The sequence below is a fragment of the Neodiprion virginianus genome, chromosome 4, assembly GCF_021901495.1.
Source record: "Neodiprion virginianus isolate iyNeoVirg1 chromosome 4, iyNeoVirg1.1, whole genome shotgun sequence".
Classification (NCBI taxonomy): domain Eukaryota; kingdom Metazoa; phylum Arthropoda; class Insecta; order Hymenoptera; family Diprionidae; genus Neodiprion; species Neodiprion virginianus.
The window spans coordinates 16163164-16184039 of record NC_060880.1 but is presented as its reverse complement, the minus strand read 5'-3'; the positions used below and the strand labels follow the sequence as shown (position 1 = coordinate 16184039).

The window sequence follows — 20876 nt, the reverse complement described above, 5'->3', positions numbered from 1 at the left end:
ATAAGCAGTCGGAGACAATCTACAATTTCGTTCGGATCATCCCAGTAGACATAATCAATAATAAGTATTTTTATTTCTTTTAACAGATGCTGCCTCCAACAATACATTTATATATATATATATATATATATATATATATATATATATATATATATAACTATAATAAATTCTATTAATATTTTTTCTGTTTTTCGAAAAGACAGAGCGATTTCATGAGAGACCCCGTGCACTCCTTGACATACCACTTCTTCAAACGCTGAACATTTTCGAAGGCGCAGTTGTATCCCGTTGAAGCGTTTCCATGATAATCACAGCACCAACCCGCCTCTTCCATATGTTTCAGTTTTTCCAGTGATGGTGGTGAAATGTGTAAATCTTCCATGTTTATTACTTGCTTTGTCCCACCAAGGATCTTCGTCAGCCACCGTTTCTTTTCCTCACCTTTGACATATACATAGCATGCTTATTTAACAACCTTTTTTACAATTTTCTGCACCTCAGCATAAGGTTCGATTCCCGCATTCCAGGGTATTCCGTGAAAATTGCGTGTTAGCCAAGCGTTAGTAGCTTTGTGTTCAGCTGGTAGATCCTCCCAAGCGTACGGCGATTTGAAGAGAATGCGGCTCAAAGCCGATGAGTTTATGTTTGATGCAAAGTTCCTTGGGTATAAATTTATCGTTGGGGCCAACGAAACTTTGAATCTCCATGATCATCTCCATATTGAAAATTGGAACAGTGCTGTTTGTTACGCTCAAATTGCTCATCTGTCACACAAAAATTCAAATTTGTTGTATTCGCCTCCTTGATATTTCATTCGTAGAATGCCCTCGATTATCGTTTTTTGCATGGCGTTGAATTGCACCACATCATTTTCCATGAGGCTTACAATTCGCGGGGGTAAAAATATTTCGAATTGTTCATTGAGCGCGAGAAGAATACTCGTGCCGTACTTAGTATTTACGCGCCTTACCCCCGTCACGCTGTACTCCTCCCCAACCTCCAGATCTGACATTCTCTTGGTGGGTAGCGTTTCCAGGCGACAGACGATTTTATTTAGATCCATCACGTTCGATGTAGATTTTATAAATTTGACGTACTATGGATACTGAAGTTCACAATGGGAAAACTTTGAGAACAATATAACGTGTTGAATGAGCTCGCGATTTATATACCAACTAACCACACTCTCCCCCCTAATAAATTCTTGAAAGCGAAAGTTTACGAATCGCCATCAACATTCCCGACCTATATAATTGTGGCGAACGTCCCCAGCTTTACTTAAAATTAGGTGTAACTGTAATTCGAAATATATATATATATATAACTACAATAAATTCTATTAATATTTTTCGAATGTAAAATTTTCGCCCTGGGGGGTAAACTATTAGCGTGAAAGTTTACGGATCGTCATCAACATTCGCTGTCTATCTAATTGCGATGTCACCATCCGGTCGATTAACGTAAAAGAATGTATTCGAAATATGTGGAAAATATTATTTTTCGCCTGGGGCAAACTATTAGCGCGATATCTAATTGCGATGTCGCCAACCGGTCGATTAACACACAAGAATGTATTCGAAGTACGTGGAAAATATTATTTTTCACCTGGGGCAAACTATTAGCGCGAAAGTTTACGGGTAACGGCGAAAAATCAACGGGGTACACTGTTAGCGTGGAAGTTTACGGGTAACGGTGAAAAATCAAAATGGTATATCGAAAATATTATTTTTCGCCTGGGGCAAACTATTAGCGCGAAATCTAATTGCGATGTCGCCATCCGGCCGATTAACGCAAAAGAATTTATTCGAAGTACGTGTAAAATATTATTTTTCGCCCCTGGGGCAAACTATTAGAGCGAAAGTTTACGGGGTAACGGTGAAAAATCAAAATGACTGTTCATCCGACTTAGCAAAAATCAAAATGGCCGCCGTCAGACGGTAAAATCGGTCGATTATACTGGTGACGTCATAGCAAAAATCACATTATCAAACTGTCCGACGATAAAAAATCAAAATGGCTGCTCATCCGGCTAAGCAAAAATCAAAATGGCTGCTCATCCGGCTAGGAAAAAATCAAAATGGCCGCCATAAAAAAAATCAAAATGGCCACCGTCAAAATGGCCGCCGTCAAAATGGCCGCCGTCAAAATGGCCGCCATTTTCAAAATGGCCGCCGTGGTCACGTCAACCGGTTACGTCACATGGTTACGTCACCTGGTTACGTAATGTTTGTTTTGATTTAGAACTGTCATATCCTATCTACTTCCGGCTAAGCAAAAATCAAAATGGCTGCTCATCCGGCTAAGAAAAAATCAAAATGGCCGCTATCAGAATGGCTGCTCATCAGACGGCAAAATCGGTCGATTGTAATGGCGACGTCATAGCGAAAATCACATTATCAAACTGTCCGACGGTAAAAAATCAAAATGGCTGCTCATCCGGCTAAGCAAAAATTAAAATGGCTGTTCATCCGGCTAAAGAAAAAATCAAAATGGCCGCTCGATAGGGAACGTCATAGCGAAAATCACATTATCAAACTGTCTGACGATAAAAATCAAAATGGCTGCTCATCCGAGTAAACAAAAATCAAAATGGCCGCCATCAAAATGGCCGCCATCAAAAAACCAAAATGGCCGCCGTGGTTACGTCAACTGGTTACGTCATGTTTTGGGTTAGAAGTGTCGTATCTTATCTACTTAATGTAGAAGTTTTGTCTTTTCAGGAGATAGGGTTAGACGGGTTAGACCTAGCTCATGCAAGTTGTGGTTTACTTGTTTTGCCGCGATTTCAAGGTTATCTTAGCACAGTGATAGAGGTTCGCCGTAGGAGATCAAGGCAACGTCGTCAGCAAATTGTGAGGCAATAACATTTTTTGGCAGATTATTACTTATGTTTGATACATACAGGGTGTACAGCAAGAGGCTTAGAGCACCCCCTTGAGGTACTCTCTTGTACACTTTTCTTGATTCAAAGCCTTCCACGTCTGATTGGATGATTCTTTCGTGTGTATTTGACACGTTATTTCATCACAAAAGCAACAAATTAACGATTTGTACGTGGCTCTTGAACTTAATCTGTTGATCTTCAAGAACTCAAATTTCTCAAATAACAACGAACGTTCGTTAAGATGGCAGAACAATCGTTTGTCGATTGTTTCACATGGCGTCACGTGAGTAAAACGGCTGAATATCGACAATGAAATACTCGCCGTTGACTGAAGATATTTGGCGAAGTGTTTACCACTTCGTTTGAAAGTGTGCATGATGCGATTCAGATTTACTCAAACACTAGAAATTCCAATTTAATGTAGGCCGAGATTCGCATGGAAATTATAATATATATATATAATTATAATTGTAAATAATCTTTTGTTACTGGAACTGCGATGGACCGTTAGTAACGGAAACCAATTTATACTCATAATTTACAATTATCGCGGTAACTGCGATCATTTATTTCAAAGAAAATGTTCAGCTGAATTGCACTTATTATTATTAACTTACCTTTTCGATATAATTGCGAAGAATTTATTAGGAAATATAGCGGAATTCGTTATACCTCCAGCTCCTTGCTGGGAAGCGTCTGAAAACAACCGCCGATCGTTCCCGTAAAAGTAGGACTGACGGAAATGAACCATGGAACGCCGGGATCGAACTATCAGAATCTCACTTTATCGACGACCGTATAAAAAGAATTCTTTTTACGCTACGCTTACGATCTTACCCAGCGTCGTATACGAAGAACTCTTTGCGGATCGTGTTGGCGTTAACGCGACAGACGCGCCTCGCCTTGCTTTCATCGTTAAAAATAAACATGGCAGAAAACGAAGCGTCAGAAAAGCCAAATTGCACGTTTTTGTTCAAGAAGCGAAAAATCCGCAACAACGCAGCAAGAAAACGGAAAGAAATTGTGGTAGAAAATGGTGAGACGACTCTAATTAAAATTGTGCTTTCTAATCAGAAATGATTTTTGCGGATCCGCCGGATTGAAACGAGATTTTCGTATCAGACCACGCGTCATAGGTTAACTCTCAATATGTTGTTATTGAAATAACCCACCGTATCACTTGCAGACGATAGTGAAGAAGAAGCAGTCACGGTTGTCAAAAAGGAAAAAAAGACCGACGTTCAAAATCCTATGAGACAAAGTGTAAGAAACTTTACATATTTTTTCCCCCTGTTATTTTGTTTCAGTCATCTTCCCCACGATTATCAACTGTGCTAACAGTAAGTTAAGTTTAAAACTCCAACAACCAATCACTGTTTCAATTTCTGCAGACAAGTATCAAGAGGCAACGACCTGTAATAGGTGAAAATGACGAGGAAGCCGAAGATGACAGCGTCACTGTCTCTTATAAAAGTAAGCGGAATGTGATGCCTGCAGGGCCCAGCGATCAAGGAGCAACGGCCATTCTGGAAACAGAGACAGAAATTGACAGAGATGCCCAAGCTCTGTTTGAAAGGGCTCAGAAAATCAATGAGGTATTGTGACTAAAAGCAATTTTGTTTGTTATAGTCTGAAATCTGGCAAAATTTTTGGTATGTTGCTTTGTGATCTAAGCGTGCCATTCAAATTTCTTTGCTTACACCAGCGAAATATATGACCGGAAAGGTATTCTGATTGTCCTTGAAATCTTCAAGAATCCTTTGTTGGTCACTTTTTCATCTATTTTTCTATTACAGGAGTTGGAGGGCAAAGAAGACGACAAAGTATACCGTGGCATGAACAATTATGCTCAGTATTACAAAAAAAAGGACACTGCAGCAGGCAACGCGTCCAGTGGAATGGTGCGCAAAGGACCCATCAGAGCACCAGCAAATCTCCGAGCCACTGTAAGATGGGATTATCAGCCAGATATCTGTAAAGATTACAAGGAAACGGGTTTTTGCGGATTTGGTGGTGAGAAAAGAAACAGATTTTTCACTCTATCCAGTTTCGACGAAACTTTTACTGTTTACCAGACTGCATTAAAAGGGCTGCTCAATGATATGAATTGCAGTAAAACGTCGTCTCTAAGGTAATCTCTTCTATTCCCAGACAGCTGCAAGTTTCTCCATGACAGATCCGACTACAAATTAGGCTGGCAGTTAGAGCGAGAGGCAGCCAGTGGCGAATATGACAACAGCGGTGACGAGGATGACAAGAAATATGAAATAGACAGCGACGTTGACGATCTGCCATTCAAATGTTTCATATGCAGGAACAGATTCACCGATCCCATTGTCACAAAGTTTGTAAAATTTGATTTACAACCAAAAATAGTCCGATCCAATTTAACAACGACAAAAAAATTATCCCCAAGTCTTTCTTAATGCAAGAGCAATTTCTAAATGACGTTTCAATCACTTTTTCAGGTGCAAACATTACTTCTGCGAAAAATGTGCCCTCGAACAGTACAAAAAGAGTACGAGGTGTTTCATTTGCAACGTACAAACAAACGGCATGTTCAATCCAGCCAAAGAGTTGGTGGCGAGAATGAAGGTGGAAGAAATGGAGGCGGCGGAACAAGAGAAGGCCGATAGCGATTCTGACTAGTGCAGATCCGACTTTGTGTAATACTTTAATTTAGGTAATTAATTTCTAAATTTTAATTCCTTCGAGTTAGAGTGGAAGAGGGAAAAAACAGGGGCGTCGCCGTTTTATTGTTCTTGAAAACATGAGCATTGTTGGTGCATCCGAAGGTGTACAACAACAAGAATAAATAAAACCAGAAAATATTACATTACAAATAACAGTGAAACAGCGAACTGATATGCACGATGCATTGCGGTATACCTTATGTGTTCTACGAAAAACTTGTTCATCAAAATGCGAGAGATAACATCACGAACGATACACTCAATTTTGTTGTAAGACAAATATAAAAGATGAAAAAAAGTAATAATAATTAAGATACGGATAATAATGGACGTGTATATTTAAATTTTCTCATTGTCTGTACAGTGAACCGCGCAGCAATCAACTTAAACAAATTTGCCCTCTATTACCGGGTGGCGATGTAACAACGCGCGACGTAGGACAGACTTCGGACTACATATATGTATATCAATTGTCCCCAGTCCCACACGTGCTCAGTCATCGCGTGGCAGCCTTTGCAAACGCTCATTGTTAGCCGAGTATCTGCTCCCGACGGTCCGCCGCCGCGTGTAGTCATAGACCCCCGGAGTTTTACGATCGGCTTTGTTTACCAACGGCTGAGTAACGAGCGCCACCGAGGCTTACGGGCATGTATTTTTTGGCCAAGAGCGTCTTTCTTCCCCTTTTATTCTCTCTTATCGCGTCTCTGAAAAAATGAGTGATTATACCAACTAGTTATTATCTAATCTACTCGTAGAGACCTTCGGCTCTGAATTTCGGAAACAAGCTTCGGAGAAGCGGGCAAATTTCACGTCAGTTTACTGAGATCAGTTGGCGCTAAGTTTCACGTTTTTCAGCCGTCCAAAGTGTCTTCAAATCTTCCATTCGCCTTGAGATTCGGGCAAAATAGGAGCGGTGAGAATCCAGTGTGAAAAGTGCGTTCCCTTATCTCTGCAAACGTGACCACGACGACGACGACGATCAAGAGAGCAACGACCGAAACTAGTGGCGCACTAATGCGTCCTCGTAAAAATGACTAGACACTGATAAAAAGTAAAACAAAACCTTCACCTTCTGGAGGAAGGAAAGCTCCAAGGCTGCTATTCAACACTGATCGCGTTTCTTTTCGTTCTGGATATATATAGAGCAAAAACAAAGGGCCAAAGAAAAAGTGGATGAAATGCTGGATTAGTAAGGTATTTTCAAATAAATTCGAGAAATTGAATGAAAATAAACGTTATATAAATTACCAGTATAAATATAATGTATACTACAGATATTTCACAGATCTTATCAACTTGTCTCCGCAGCCCCGATAGCACTCACTCAACGTACATGTATACTGTGTAAATAAATTTCGATTTATCTTTTCCGAGGAACTGATTATGCAGCTGCAACGTGACCGTACCGATTCATCCGTAAATAGATACGCAGGTTTGAAGTCTGCTGGGCGCGGGGTAAAGAGGGCGAAAAATTCATGCGGCAGGTACGGAATCGCGGTTTTGATAATACGGAGCGACACGATCACTGCACGATGCGTGTGCAGCGAGCATCTTGACTGCGCAATTCTTTATCTCTCGGCCGGTCCCCGCTACCTACTGCAATTACGGTATCCGTCCTCATCAATTAGCAAACAAGACTCGCTCCCGACGTTTTTTATCTCCTCGAACCGCGTAGGCGATATTATCACCGCGACTTTGCCCTGTAGGCGAGTTTTTAACTCAGGAAACTTATTTCTCAGCAGCATTCGAAATTCGAAATTTTACGCGGGAAGCGAGTTGCGCAGAAGGAGAATTTAAACGAGCGTGCTAGATTTTTCGACGAGGAAAAATTCGGAATTCCTCGTCTCTTCGCTCGCGGTTCTAATTGAAGCGCCTTCGTCCAGGCGAGATTCTTGTCTCGCACAAATGCCGTACATGTGCAGTATGTCAGAGCCTGATATCTAAATTATCGATTTTCAAGCGGTAGCGGGACTGTGACGCGAGCGCCGAACGGTGCAGGAGAGCGTCGAACATCATTCCTCGTCCAAACATCGTCGACGAAGGAACAAATGTTTTCTTCCTGTTCAGTATAGCTGACGAGGGTTTCAGATCGATAATACGCGAGTGTTACCTACCATTGCCAGTACCCTTGCCAAAAAAAAAAAAAACTAGAAATAATAATAATAACAATAATACAGGACAAGTTTTCTTTCATTTTATCAATTTGAAAAAATATGATAATCTAAAAATCGGATCGCCAAAACCAAACGAAAATATTCTAAATTCGTTAAAATGCCACCCGGACACCGCGATTTCTTTGACATCGTATTTCGTCGAGTAGTGATCACAGTTGGGCTCTCAAAAATCACTTAAAACATATCGACTTTAACAGTAAATATATATACATATCGTATCACATCACTCATCGTCGAAGGAGAAAAAGGTCCAAAAATATAATCCATGACAAAACACACAGTGCTACTTGGGTGCTGCGTATCACGTATAATTCATATTCATAATTCGCCATAGTGAGTAAACAAAAGATCGAATGATTAATTTGATTTTTTTTTTTTACAGTAAGTGGCGCAATTGTAAGAGTAGGAACTATATAATTCTGACACAACCTGTGATTAGCAGGAAGTTCAAGTTCAGTTTCAGTGAACTCTGTAACGTTCAGTGTATATAATATATCGGCATAAATCTCTAATCATCTTTGTTTCCGGCACATTTTATTATATCGCAGCGTTTTACAATACGTTTGTTTTTAACTTAACGTATTATTGTTATCATCGTCTGTGTGATTATTATTGTCATCTGCAGCGAGCCTATTGATAAAACTCGTCAACCATATAGAAACGTGAAAATTGGAGAGTGGCATAAACAGCCTCAAAAAAGCTCAAGTATCGAGTTTTGAACAATTTTGGAAACGAGAAAATACGCCAGTTCATACATATCCTGTATTTTTCAAACTCGAGGCATAGTTTTTAATACAACGCTTAAAAACGCGACATACTTTACAACAAGCGAATATATATATATACGTATATGTATACATATATTCACGTATCTATGTACATGAAGTACAACGTATATATTTCGCGTTCAATATTATAATAATTTTGTACACTGAGATAGAGTGAAATGTTGCGCGTGTATACGTATAGCGATGAACATAATCGATAATAAAGAATACAACGCGTGTTACGTGATCGGAATCTAGCGATTATATCATTATGCAAAGCAAACAGAACGATAAACACGCTTCGGCTCGTCGCTGCATCTGCAAATCCGCAAAACTGATATTAACATTTCGTTATTAATTACTTTCTTAAAATTTGTATCAACCATTACATAATCGTAACACATCTCGCGCTGCAAGCGGTATACACGCATACATAATAATTACAAAAGAACGCTTTCGCGTCGAAAATTCGCTGCGATCAGCTTGCAGAGGATTATCGTTGGTTCCTGATTAAGATATTCGTTGATAGCATTTGCGCAAAGTTCTTTAAACCAGGTAAGAATACGAAAATCAAGAATTAATACGCAAACTTTTCATTGGAATACACAAATATGCCCACTTGCTAATTCCGTTTTGCTTTTAGTCTTATTTATTGTTTTTTTCGTATTCTCTCTTTTCTGTCTCAATTTCCTATCAATCTACTCGTCTTTCAGCCAGCATGCAACTGAACTGCACTAGTTATACTCGGCCTGAATCACGTTGCAGTACGCGATTTGACCTTATTCTATATATTATTATAATGCGTAGTTCACGCACCGTACACTTTAATATATCGGTGTACATACACCTATGTATATACATAGTGACCGTTATTTCGCAAGAAGTAAACTCGGTGATAACGCGGCGTTGATTTTAGACACCGTGTATCATAAATTATACCTGCAGTAAACGATACATGACGTGCTAATAATACGCGCTAATTATTTCATCGCGTAATGACACACTTATTCGAGTGCACAATCGTCGCACGGTGTAATTGCCATTTATACACACCTGTCGTCGCCCCGATGCGGATCGACATGTTGTAATATTATAATAAACGGGTGCGCAATTCGTGCAAGAATGTACCTACACACAAATTGACTATCAACTGACGGGCTGGCGTATTAGAGCCATTAATTATTCGACATTCTCAATTCGTTAATTAGCTGGGAATTATAATTAGATCGGTCTTACGAACTGAGATAAACTCTCTTCAAACCGGAGATTAAGACGCGATCATTCCCTGCCTTCGCGCAGAAGGATTATTTTGTGGAAATTTCCGATGAGCAATTTTAAAAATTTGTTAGCGTAAGTGTCCTTACATTTATGCATTTCAGGTTACATTTTAAACGAAATCCGCCTGCATTTCGGCAACTGAGGGTACATTCTGCGTACGAATTTGCCGTTATCTAAATTTCAAGCGAATCCTTCACCCGTAAATATATTTTTTGATGATAGTAAAGAATTGATAATAGTCAGGAGTATTGCACAGCGACCGAGACATTAACAGATTCATCATATGTAATATCGGCGCATCTCATAACGATTGAATCGTCGTTATACGTATACCGTGTAACAATATCAGCCTGCATGCAGCCGCACACACGTGTAGATCAATTCCGCAGACCCATCACACAGCAACGATATAATCTGTATAGTTGCCGGAGGGTTATTACAACTAGGTGATAGCTACGATGCACGTATATTACGCAGATGGTTTGTGGCAGTGATGCCCTCGTCCGAGGAGGAGAGCTTACTGTGGCTTGCGGGGAGCGGCGGAAGTACGGGATCCGTTGTGGGATCTGTCCAGGGGTCAGTGGGTTCGGTAGGATCCGCACCGTCGGCTCATCATCATCCTGCGACCGGCGGTCACCGCTCCGTTACAATTAGAGCCGGATTATTGTACACCGAAGAGATGTCTTCCCAGGGTCCAGGCAGTGCCGCCGTCGCCGCTGCCGCAGGCGTAACTCCTGCATCGGCCGACCCCGCTGAACACGACCTGATCGATTCCACCGCCGACGCGACCCTCCTCGCACAATTTCACGAGGACGCTATCAAGCAGGTACGTGATCGTTATATCATACGCGCGATTAGATTCGCGCGTAACAACGTGCGTCAGTCGTCGACGAGTGGGAATATTATATGAATGAAAACTAAAGTGATCACACGGCTATTTTAGAACTCGAGCCAGTAATTATAATCGGAAACGAGCCAATTGCATGTACCTGGTGGTTTCTTTGAAACTTGTCGCTCAACACCGGCTGATAGGCAACCGAAGCTACGTTTCGTATTCCTACATGTTGAAAATGTCGACTCAGTTGCGACTTGTTTGCTGGCGTTGTGCGGTAAGTTTCATAAAAAAATCCCTGAGAAACATTTACGCGTCGATTGTACCAGATACACATGATTCTATCGATGTATCAGACGCTTGAATACGCTGTTTCAAATTTTCAATTCGAATGCTTTCCAGTTTCACGGTCTTTTATCGATCCAAGGTGCAGAAATGCATGATTCGCGTTTTTTAGAGGGAAAATCTCGTTCAAACACCAGCCAATCGGACCCCGGCGTTATTGGACACCAAAAATAATCGAAAGTCGTATCGGACACCAGCCCTTTTGGACACGGCCCAATTGGACACCGAGATTTATTGGACGCAGCCCGATTGGACACAGAGAATAATTGGACACAGCCCGATTGGATATGAGCGTTGTTGCGGACACATCCCCATCAGACCCCAAAGATTGAATGAATTTATAAATTCCCCAACAAAACCAAAATTGTCAGACGTGGAAAAGTAATACTGATGTGCCATTTTTAAATAATTTTGGTTTTAATCATTTATATATTTATTGAATCTTTGGGGCCCAATGGGGCCGCGTCCACGATACCGCTGGTGTCCAAAGGGGCTGGTATCCAATCAAGATGTGTTCAATATTTCTCGGACTTCAATCGGACTGTGTCCAAAGGGGCTGGTGTCCGATACGGCTTTCCGTTATTGTTGGTGTCAAATAACTAGGTGATACCTGATCGGCTGGTGTCCAAACGGGGTTCACCCCTTTTCGATACAATTAAGCATTTTTTAATATCGTTTGAATTTAACTTTCCCAGTCGTAATTGGAGATAGCATCTTTTCCTAACGCACTATTTTGAAATGGCATGGCGCTTCTTCCTATCGCATTTCGAGCTAGCACTTTGCACCTCTGATATGTCTATGTACGATCCGTTGAACTAGACGGTGATTATTTTAGCGCGTTCGTAACAGTCGTAACGCTCAGGTGTGAAATCGTGGTGCAAGCCTGAAACGGAATCGATGTCGCTCATTAATATACAGCTCAGCCGTCTGCCGTGAACTGACAATGGATTTACTCATCTAATTTTTATAACACATTTGGAAACTAATGCCGACAATTTCATACCTATAATCGTTCGAAATCTCTGATTCTACGCACAGTTCATTGTTTTGTTTATAAAACGTGTGACATCGAGAATGATGGAATAACTTTTTAATTCTATTTTTAATCACAGAATCTATAAATACTAAATAGAGGAGCGGCAAATGAGAAATAATTAATAGAACAAAGAAATCAAGTACAGATAATTTGTTGAAGACGATTTTTCTTGACCTTGGTGAATTGTTGAATAATATTATTCTTGGATATGAAGGTCGTGAACGTCAAAACACTTTTTTTGTGTTAACGTTTCAGCCCGGATGGGGGCCCTCCTCAGAACAATTTATTTAGAACATCTGTCATGAACAGAAATTACAAAATAATCTACAACTAAGTTATAACAAAATTAAATGTGAAAGGTTTAGGTAATAAGCAGGGATGTTTGTGCTAATATAAATGAGAGGAATTACCTGATGATGAACTGACACTTTCAAATAACGAAGAAAAGGAACCAACTAGTATGTAGTGAATGCGTGTTAGAATAACCGAGTAAAACACAAAAGTTCATTTTTTAAAAAACACTACGACAGCGATACGAAACTCGCAAGCATTCATCCTGGTTGTTAATTGAATAAAAACACGCAACGACCGTTTTAGGTTTTGAGTCTGGAGCACTTTTGAACGTGTGGAACGTCCAGTGTGTAGTGGGGGGAGACCGATATCAGTCATTATCAGAGCAAGCACAGAGTCAACGAGTTAAATAGAAATCAGAAAATGTTAAGAAGGTAAAATCGAGAGCAAGCTCAGTCGGTAATAGATAGTTACGATGGGTGTATCACAGAGGTGTAAATAGTACTCAGATGTTCAATATCTTGTCTTCGATTGACAGAATTGGGATGTGCAACAATATTGCAAATTTCTAACAATAACCTATTATAATACAATGGTTCAACGTCTATAATGCTGGCTTGAGAATAATTGAATGAATGGTCGAAATCGATGGCATGCCTAGTCAGTGCAGTATAATTATCCTCATGTTCATGGATATTGCGTTTATGTTCAGTTATCCTGGTGTGTAGTTGCCTATGTAGGACCTATGTAGGACATGTTGCATTGGTTGCAGGGAATTTTGTAGACTACACAAGAACGCATTTTTATTCAATTAACAACTAGGATGAATGCTTGGGAGTTTCCTATCGCTGTCGTAGTCTTTTTTAAAAAATGAACTTTTGTGTTTTACTCGGTTATTCTAACACGCATTCACTACATACTAGTTGGTTCCTTTTCTTCGTTATTTGAAAGTGTCAGTTCATCATCAGGTAATTCCTCTCATTTATATTAGCACAAACATCCCTGCTTATTACCTAAACCTTTCACATTTAAGTTTGTTATAACTGAGTTGTACATTATTTTATAATTTCTGTTCGTGACAGATGTTCTAAACAAATTGTTCTGAGGAGGGCCCCCATCCGGGCTGAAACGTTAACACAAAAAAAGTGTTTTGACGTTCACGACCTTCATATCCAAGAATAATATTATTCAACAGATAATTTGTATTTGTCGGTGCAGCGCCTGAATGCCGATTTCCAGTAACTCATGAGTGCACCATCAGTTGCCGACCGAATTATGCGCGCGTTTGATTATTCAAAAGTTTAAATAATCTCAGCGCGTTTTATTCGATGAAAATTTAAAAACTCCGAAGAACGAGTGCACCGTAGGAGAAACAGACTGGAAATAACAATTGCGATCGATGAATGAAGATCCCGGTCGACGAAAATCGCTAACCAGGCGTCGCGGGGTCGGATTTTGACCCCGCGTAACGGCACAGGTTAAGAAACTCCGGTTTCTGGGTGTAATTAGACTGCTCGAACCCCGCGAAGATCGCGGGGATCGTCGACCCCTGCAGCCGCCTCACTGTTTGAGCTGCCAGATATGCGCTGAATGGTCTGCCTCGAGTCGGTGCGGCCAGTCTTGAGTACAATAGCAGCCAGAGGCAAGATGCGCGGACGGGTTTTGTGCTGGTTTCTTTTTATTATAAAATTCCTGACCTAACAGTCTTGTTCGACGATGGACGTGCCGCCGGGCCTCGAAAACTCGATGACTTCACTCAAGTGCCGGTCTCGCGAATTTCCCGACTTCCCGGAAGACGCGACCGTAAATATTCCGCCCCCCGGGGCATCTCGCATTTGTTCGTTCACTCGTTCATTCCTCAGCTCCGTTGAGGCGGACGTCAGGTTATGTTTTGTTTTGTCTGGGGGGTTGAAGCTGTGTTGCCAGCCTGCCAACCCCTCGCGGCCAATTTCTTCATCTGCGGTTAATTTTATCCTCCTGGCAAATAACCGCACGAAGTCGATCGATTCTTTGCAATTTTTCAGTCAAGGCTAGTCCGTTAATGTTCTTCGTCTGTATTAAGAAGAATTAATTTTAAAATTCAGGAATTCAGCTTCCAAACTACTTGAAATAATAAAAAATTAGTTGTTGATTAAACTGCGGTTCATGTTCAACAAGAGTTCTCCATTAAAAACGTACGATTTAATATTCGAATGTGTTTTCAGGCTGGTGTCGGTTCCTTTCAAGCATTAGTCGCACTCTGCGCTGGTTTGAGTCTCGCCGCAGACACCGTAGAGTTTTTCGTAGTACCTTACATCCTGCCCAGTGCCGAAGTCGAGCTGTGTATAGAAGACAATGAAAAAGGATGGCTAGGTAACAATATATTTAAACTTTTTACTTTACCTTGTTTCAATCTCCACCAAAAGCCCTTATCATTTGTGTTCAACTTATCAATGTTCTTCATCTCTTAAATCTTACCTCACCGACGGATTTCAGGCAATATAACTTTGGTCGGTCTAGCCCTCGGAGGATTATGCTGGGGCGGACTAGGCGACAGGTTGGGAAGACGGAGAGCTTTGCTTTCCGCAATGGCTGTGCACGCTCTGTTCAGTGGTGTGGCTACCTTCATGCCGACATACGGCACTTTCATGACCGCTAGATTCTGCTCCGCAATCGGGTGAGTTGAAGGGTTATTCAAGAAAAGAGAATAGGTATAAACAAACCCATTGCAGTGCTTCAATTATCGATAACGTTGTGTAATTAAACAGTGTTGGTGGAGCGCTTCCTTTGTCATTCGCATACCTCGCAGAATGCTGCCCTAGGTCCAGCAGAGGCTGTTGGACTGGTGCTCTAGTCGGCGCTGGAGCTCTGGGCGGCGTTTATGCGGCGCTTTTGGCCTGGGCTGTTGTGCCGACAACAGGGGAAATGGTTGTTCTTGAGAACAAGGAGCACTTTAGTGCCTGGCACAGATTTCTTCTGCTTTGTTGCCTTCCTGCACTTAGTGCAACAATCGGGCTTGTATTTTTACCTGAAAGTCCACGCTACCTTGTCGAGGCAGGAAGAGACGTCGAGGCAATGATGGTGTACCAGGTGAGCAGTGATCTTCCTTTTGCTCCTGTTCGCAGCCTCAGAATTTGCCTATTTAACTTTCTACTCACACATCCTGTCTCTTTGCAGAGAATATACAAGAAGAATAGCGCTCGCAAAGGCGGAACTGGCGCTCAGTATCAGCTCTCGGAATTGGAATTGCCGAGCAAGCGGCCCAGAGGATTGGCTCCATCTTCACCAGCAACACATGCCAGCGTTTTAGCCGATATTTTATACTCCATTGAAATGGTTGGTACATGGCACATTTTTTCACTTTGTTTTCTGGTTGCTTTCTATATCACACTCTACCGTCAAGATGCATATTTAATTATTTTGCAACTCCCACATACTTACACGATGCGTATTAACCGGTTTTCAATATGGTTAGCGTATGACTAGTTTTCGATAACTAACTTGTGTTAAATTATGAAAAAAAGTGTGTGCTGTCTTTGCTTAAAAACAGATAGCGAAGAGAGTTTGTTCTAAATGATTGATAAGATAAACGAATCAAGTAATAACGATTGCTAAATTTGTTTTTTTTTTTTTGTTTCTATTTTCATTACAGTTTTGGAACTCTTTTCTGCAGCTGTTCTCGCCTCCTCATCTGCGCATCACAATCGTTCTACTCATCATTTGGGTAGCTGCCGCATTTGGGTAGGGAGCTCTTCTTTTCTTTCTCTCCTATTTTTATAAAACTGTGGGAAACATCTTTCCTTCGCACGTAGAAATTCATCCATTGATTTTTCATTAATATTTTACCTTGTCTTTTACAACAGCCTCTACGGTCTGATGGCATGGTGTCCTGAATATTTGAAACTTCTTAGGGCAACAGAATACGAAGCTCAGACAATACATTATGCCGACAAGACTCACAATGGACGAGTTTTTAATGGGTCTCTGGAAAATCTTCAATACAAAAACTCTAAATTTATCAACTGCAAGTGAGTGGTTGAAATTTTATTTCCATTCTTCAAATATTTGTACCATCCTCATCACTGAATTTTATCATGTTGCTCCTAAAAAAAAATTCCACAAACATTTCACAAACATTTTACAAACATCCGATACGATTAAATTTTCAGATTTACAAAGATGATATTCAGCCACGTCGATTTTGACAACTGTACGTTTCAGAATGTCGAATTTAGCAGCATTAAATCTAGCAAAACACACTTCACCGACAGTACAATTGTAGACTCAAAGTGAGTATAGAGTTGGTCGATGAATCGACTTCTTTTTCGGACTTTGTAATTCTACGAATAAGAATTTCTTTTATAATGCCATGTTCAAGCCTTATCTTTTTTTTTACCATGTCTGCAACTTAGATTCGTGGACACAGATCTGTCAGCGCAGGTCTTTATTAGATGTAAATTGGAGAATAATACGGAGCTAAGCCTTAGCGGTCCGTGCCCAAGCCTCGACTTAGACTACAACATATACATTGAGGAGGCACTGCACGGCCATCTCGTGGCGCAGCTGGCCTTCGTCCCTGCGGCAGCTCTGGCTGGGTTTGCGCTGACTGTTGTCCAACGGCCGAAGATGATTGGTGGGATTTCTTTCATCTCTTCCACGCATTTCGTCTTCTTTCCTACTCATAGTAACCTTTTGTCAACAAACATTTCCGTTTCACAGGCATATCATTGTTCCTGTCGTCTATGGCTGCACTCTCTCTCATGCTCGTGGGCACAAACAGTTTGGCAATTCTTGGCTTCGAGGGAGGATTTATTGTGGTTTTCGCAGTCGCCTGGACCTCACTGACCTTGGCTACGGTCGAGAGCTTCCCTACGCACCTGAGGTGAGTTGTTGCTCATTAGAAGTATTTATCAAACATTTGCAGTCCAGTCCAAGAGCTGTCAAGCCAACAGTACGACCTAACGAAGGTTTGAAAGTGCGCAACTGAAGTTAATCAAATTGAATTATGTTGAAACAATATTACCTTGACACAGAAAAATTTTGAAACCTGAAAATTTGACCGATGTTAATTATCCAGCGCTGATTACAAACAAAATGAATGCTCTCCAAACCAACAGCCTGTCATATTTTTTTCTATTTGGCATTTCAGTTGATCAAAAACACGTGATTATTGAAATCATAACGAGTGAAGAACAGTAAACCAATACCTTGATGAAAAAATACTCCACCTTTATCCAAAATCTATTTCTACAAACTTATAGATAATTCATTCACGAACATAGTGAACCCTATTTCGTTACAATTGGTTAAAGATGCAATTTTTTCGTTTTTGAAATGATTCAATAATGCGATCTCTTCAAATTCATCAATCATTGTGCTATTGTACCTGAAATTTTTCTTTTTCTTTCTTTTTTTTCTGTGTCAGGGGAGTTCTGTGTCAACTAAATTCCTCTCAATTAACTTTTTTTGATCTTCCAAAATTTCGCGACGTCATATTATTGTCTTGATAGCTCTGCTACTAGACTGTATATTTGCTGCATCCCTCAAATTGCTTCCTTCATTTCATTGTTAGATCCAGAAAAAAAATATCAAAACATTCTTTGTTGTTCTAAGGTGTACTGGTTTTGGCTTCATGACAGCAGGCATACGATTATCGGGCTTGATAGGCACAGCTACTTACCAGACTTTGATTGGCGCGCCGCTAATAGCGCCAGCACTTCTGACAGCGACGGCATTGTTCATCGGTAGCATAGCTACCTTCAAGCTACCACAAACCCATACTGTCTTTTTGTAAAAGAAAAAAGAAGAAAAAATTAAGTCATAATGAATTAACATGTGGGTTCGGTACCTGATTGACGACTTTTTAAACAAATTGTATATGTCTACCAATGAAGAAAGTATGTTTGCTCGTATGTGCGTGTATGCGTGTGTGAATCTTAAATTGTCGTTTGATTTGTGAGTTTGTTTTTTTTCTGTTTTGTCGTCTCCAAGAAAGAAACAAGCTCCTAGGTACGAATATCTACATCATTTAATCACATTCTTAGCGTCAAATAACAATCAACGGTACTTTATATATGTATTATAGTTCGATGTCGACAAATACTCACCGCTGACTTGGTGCTGCTGTAAACGAAACCGCAAAAATTCACAAAAAAAGTTGTTAGGCGAGTAAGTGTTTCAGCTATGGCACAAAAATTCAATTGTGAAAAAAAGAAAGGTACTCTCGCCAATCTTTATAGTCACCGACAGGTTGTAATGAAAAAAAGAACCCTTAAATTTAATATTGTATAATGTAAAAATATTCTACGAGCTTGAACTCTCACGTATTACAAATCTATTGAAATGAGTTGAATTCAATATATTTATAGCAAATGGCTGAAAAAATTATTCATCAAAGTTGAAAATTATGTCCTGACCTACTTGACTTACGCCAAACATTGCTGCTAACTATAAAGCATAATAGAAAATTCAATTTTGAAAAATATAACACCGTGCACGCTGCTTTTAACTTGTTATACTAGAATTTAACACCTCTTCGTTTATTCAATCAAGAATGCTAACATGTAGAGATGAGTCAATGAGATTATTATCCCCTAATTCCCGTCGTCGTAGATTGTTGAGAGTTGTTATGTATACACAGACATTGATGATGTATGTTTATTAAAATATTAGCCGAATATTTAAAAAAGTAAAAAAAAAAAAACGAATGGCAATTTAAAAGTAGCCGGTTCATTTATGAATTAGAATTTGAATCGGTAACTTTTTTAAATGCGTACGTCCCATTGTGGTTAGTGAATTGTTGTTTCATATCAAATTGTTATTTTATAATGGATGAAGATTCGGGGAGAGTGGAAAGGCCGCTATTATAATAACGAAATGGTATTTTTATTTGAATTTTTTTTTTATAGCTTCATGTAAACAAATTGCATGATAATGATTGTGATCTTTTGAAGATGAGGACATTTCTGAAAAAAGAATTTGATATCTACGAAAAAGCAAGATTATCTAATTCGTTGGCTGTTGCGCACTTGTACTAGAGCTATATTGTATTGTTAGATAGTTCTATTATATCATTATTTGTATCAAAATTGAAATCTGACTATAAAACGAATGGAAAATAGAAGGAGAAGGGAAAATGACGAGTGCTGCGTTTAGATACAAATTATTGTTTGATTTTACATATCACGTTTTAAGTAGAGTTGAAGAGATAACTTGGTTCATTAGCTTATGATTATGGTTGTTATCATTAATATCATTATCATCATTATAATCAATTTTAGATAATTACCGTGCATATACAGGTATTTTTAACATTTAGGATTAAAATGAGAAAATTTGAAGATGGGTAAATTTAATTTATACAATGATGTGCAAGATTTGATGATGTAGCTAAGAAGGAAAGAGCCGGTGAGCGAGGGTGACTATGTGGTCCGAGGCAATATTATTATACATAATCTTATGTTTCACTTAATCTTAGGGATGGTTACATATCGAGGTTTTTTAGTAACAGACTTTCTATATACTATATATATATATTCGTATACGTATATTTATATTTATATGTTTGACGCGTACGGTCTTGGATGATTGTAATCACATCACATGACAATTTGACTGGATTGAAAAGGAGATAAAAACAGAAGAAAAAGACTTTGCTACTCAAATCACAGCACTCAGCACTTAGAGTGGAGACTGTTTTAGCTTTTAATCATTACACATACCGTTTATATTGTGTTATATATCATATTATTTAGTCGCTATGAAATACGTAGCTTCGAGTAATAACTATGTTATGAAACTAACCAGTGAGCGTTATCGCGACTTCATTCATCCCAAAGTGAGTTATAATAGAGAAAGATGACCATAATAAAATCAAATGTACCATTTAACATGCCAATATCGTAGTTCGTTCAAAACTCGCATTGGAATAACAATAAAAAGCAGGAGTAAAACAAAGATCCAGTCACGAATTATCACAGGCTGCGAGTTTGTCAAAATACTATTAAGCATTATTTCTCTTCGTCACATAATAAGAAAAATACTATGAATAGAAAATAATGAAACTTTCAAGAGACACTTCTACAAGCAATTGATACAGAAATGTTGGCTTATTTTGATACGAAGGAATAATAATACAAATTCGATCAGTCATTGCAGCCTGTGTCAATGAAGAAGAATAAAACAAATAGAAATTTATAGGATTCCAAAGTGATGGATCGCAGAAGAGTATCAACATTTATTGTCTCTCAATTAGTTCTTTTCCGGACTTTACGAATAATATATCAATTCGCTTTAAACAATGAACGCAAATAGACATAAATATGTATGTAATACAATGTTAATCATTTGGTCAGCCCGAAATAAGTAATAAAATATATGTATCAAGAATAGATGATAGAACAATACGTATATCGACTTTGGTGTGAAAAAAAATCTTTACATTCAGAATAATCTTGAAGCGCAAACTGTATTTTTACAATTTTGACATACGTGCATTATTGCTATAAAGTCAATAAATGAAATTAACAAATGCAGATTAAAAAGGATGTCTGCAAAGTTATGTTACACATATATTTGAGGTATTCCACCCTAAACCA

General features: G+C 39.4%; 2 protein-coding genes and 1 long non-coding RNA gene across 6 annotated transcripts; 2 read left to right on the top strand and 1 right to left on the bottom strand.

Moving 5' to 3' along the window:
* Nucleotides 1-3768: 3768 nt before the first annotated feature.
* On the top strand, nt 3769-5730 carry LOC124304051 (E3 ubiquitin-protein ligase RNF113A). The gene is made up of 6 exons (XM_046762000.1): nt 3769-3920; nt 4071-4147; nt 4276-4479; nt 4681-4897; nt 5036-5228; nt 5353-5730. Exons 1-6 carry the CDS (start codon nt 3812-3814, stop codon nt 5531-5533), a joined length of 981 nt encoding a protein of 326 aa, XP_046617956.1. The 5' UTR covers nt 3769-3811; the 3' UTR covers nt 5534-5730.
* On the bottom strand, nt 5615-6956 carry LOC124304058 (uncharacterized). The gene is made up of 2 exons (XR_006908048.1): nt 6826-6956; nt 5615-6281 (listed from the first exon to the last, which is right to left on the bottom strand). It is a non-coding gene; the product is annotated as an uncharacterized LOC124304058 (long non-coding RNA).
* LOC124304042 (synaptic vesicle glycoprotein 2B-like) lies at nt 6275-20669 on the top strand. 4 transcript variants are annotated; one of them, XM_046761983.1, is made up of 12 exons: nt 6275-6771; nt 10274-10622; nt 14505-14652; nt 14776-14956; nt 15048-15369; nt 15457-15615; nt 15932-16020; nt 16143-16307; nt 16449-16568; nt 16692-16912; nt 16999-17161; nt 17893-20669. In XM_046761983.1, the coding sequence occupies exons 2-12, from the start codon at nt 10290-10292 to the stop codon at nt 18071-18073; spliced, it is 2082 nt and encodes a 693-aa protein (XP_046617939.1). In that variant the 5' UTR covers nt 6275-6771; nt 10274-10289; the 3' UTR covers nt 18074-20669. The 4 variants fall into 4 exon arrangements, with proteins under 4 accessions (XP_046617939.1, XP_046617938.1, XP_046617940.1 ...); XM_046761982.1 differs by lacking the exon at nt 6275-6771 and adding an exon at nt 7320-8084; XM_046761984.1 differs by lacking the exon at nt 6275-6771 and adding an exon at nt 8134-9073.
* The last annotated feature ends 207 nt before the right edge of the window (nt 20670-20876 follow it).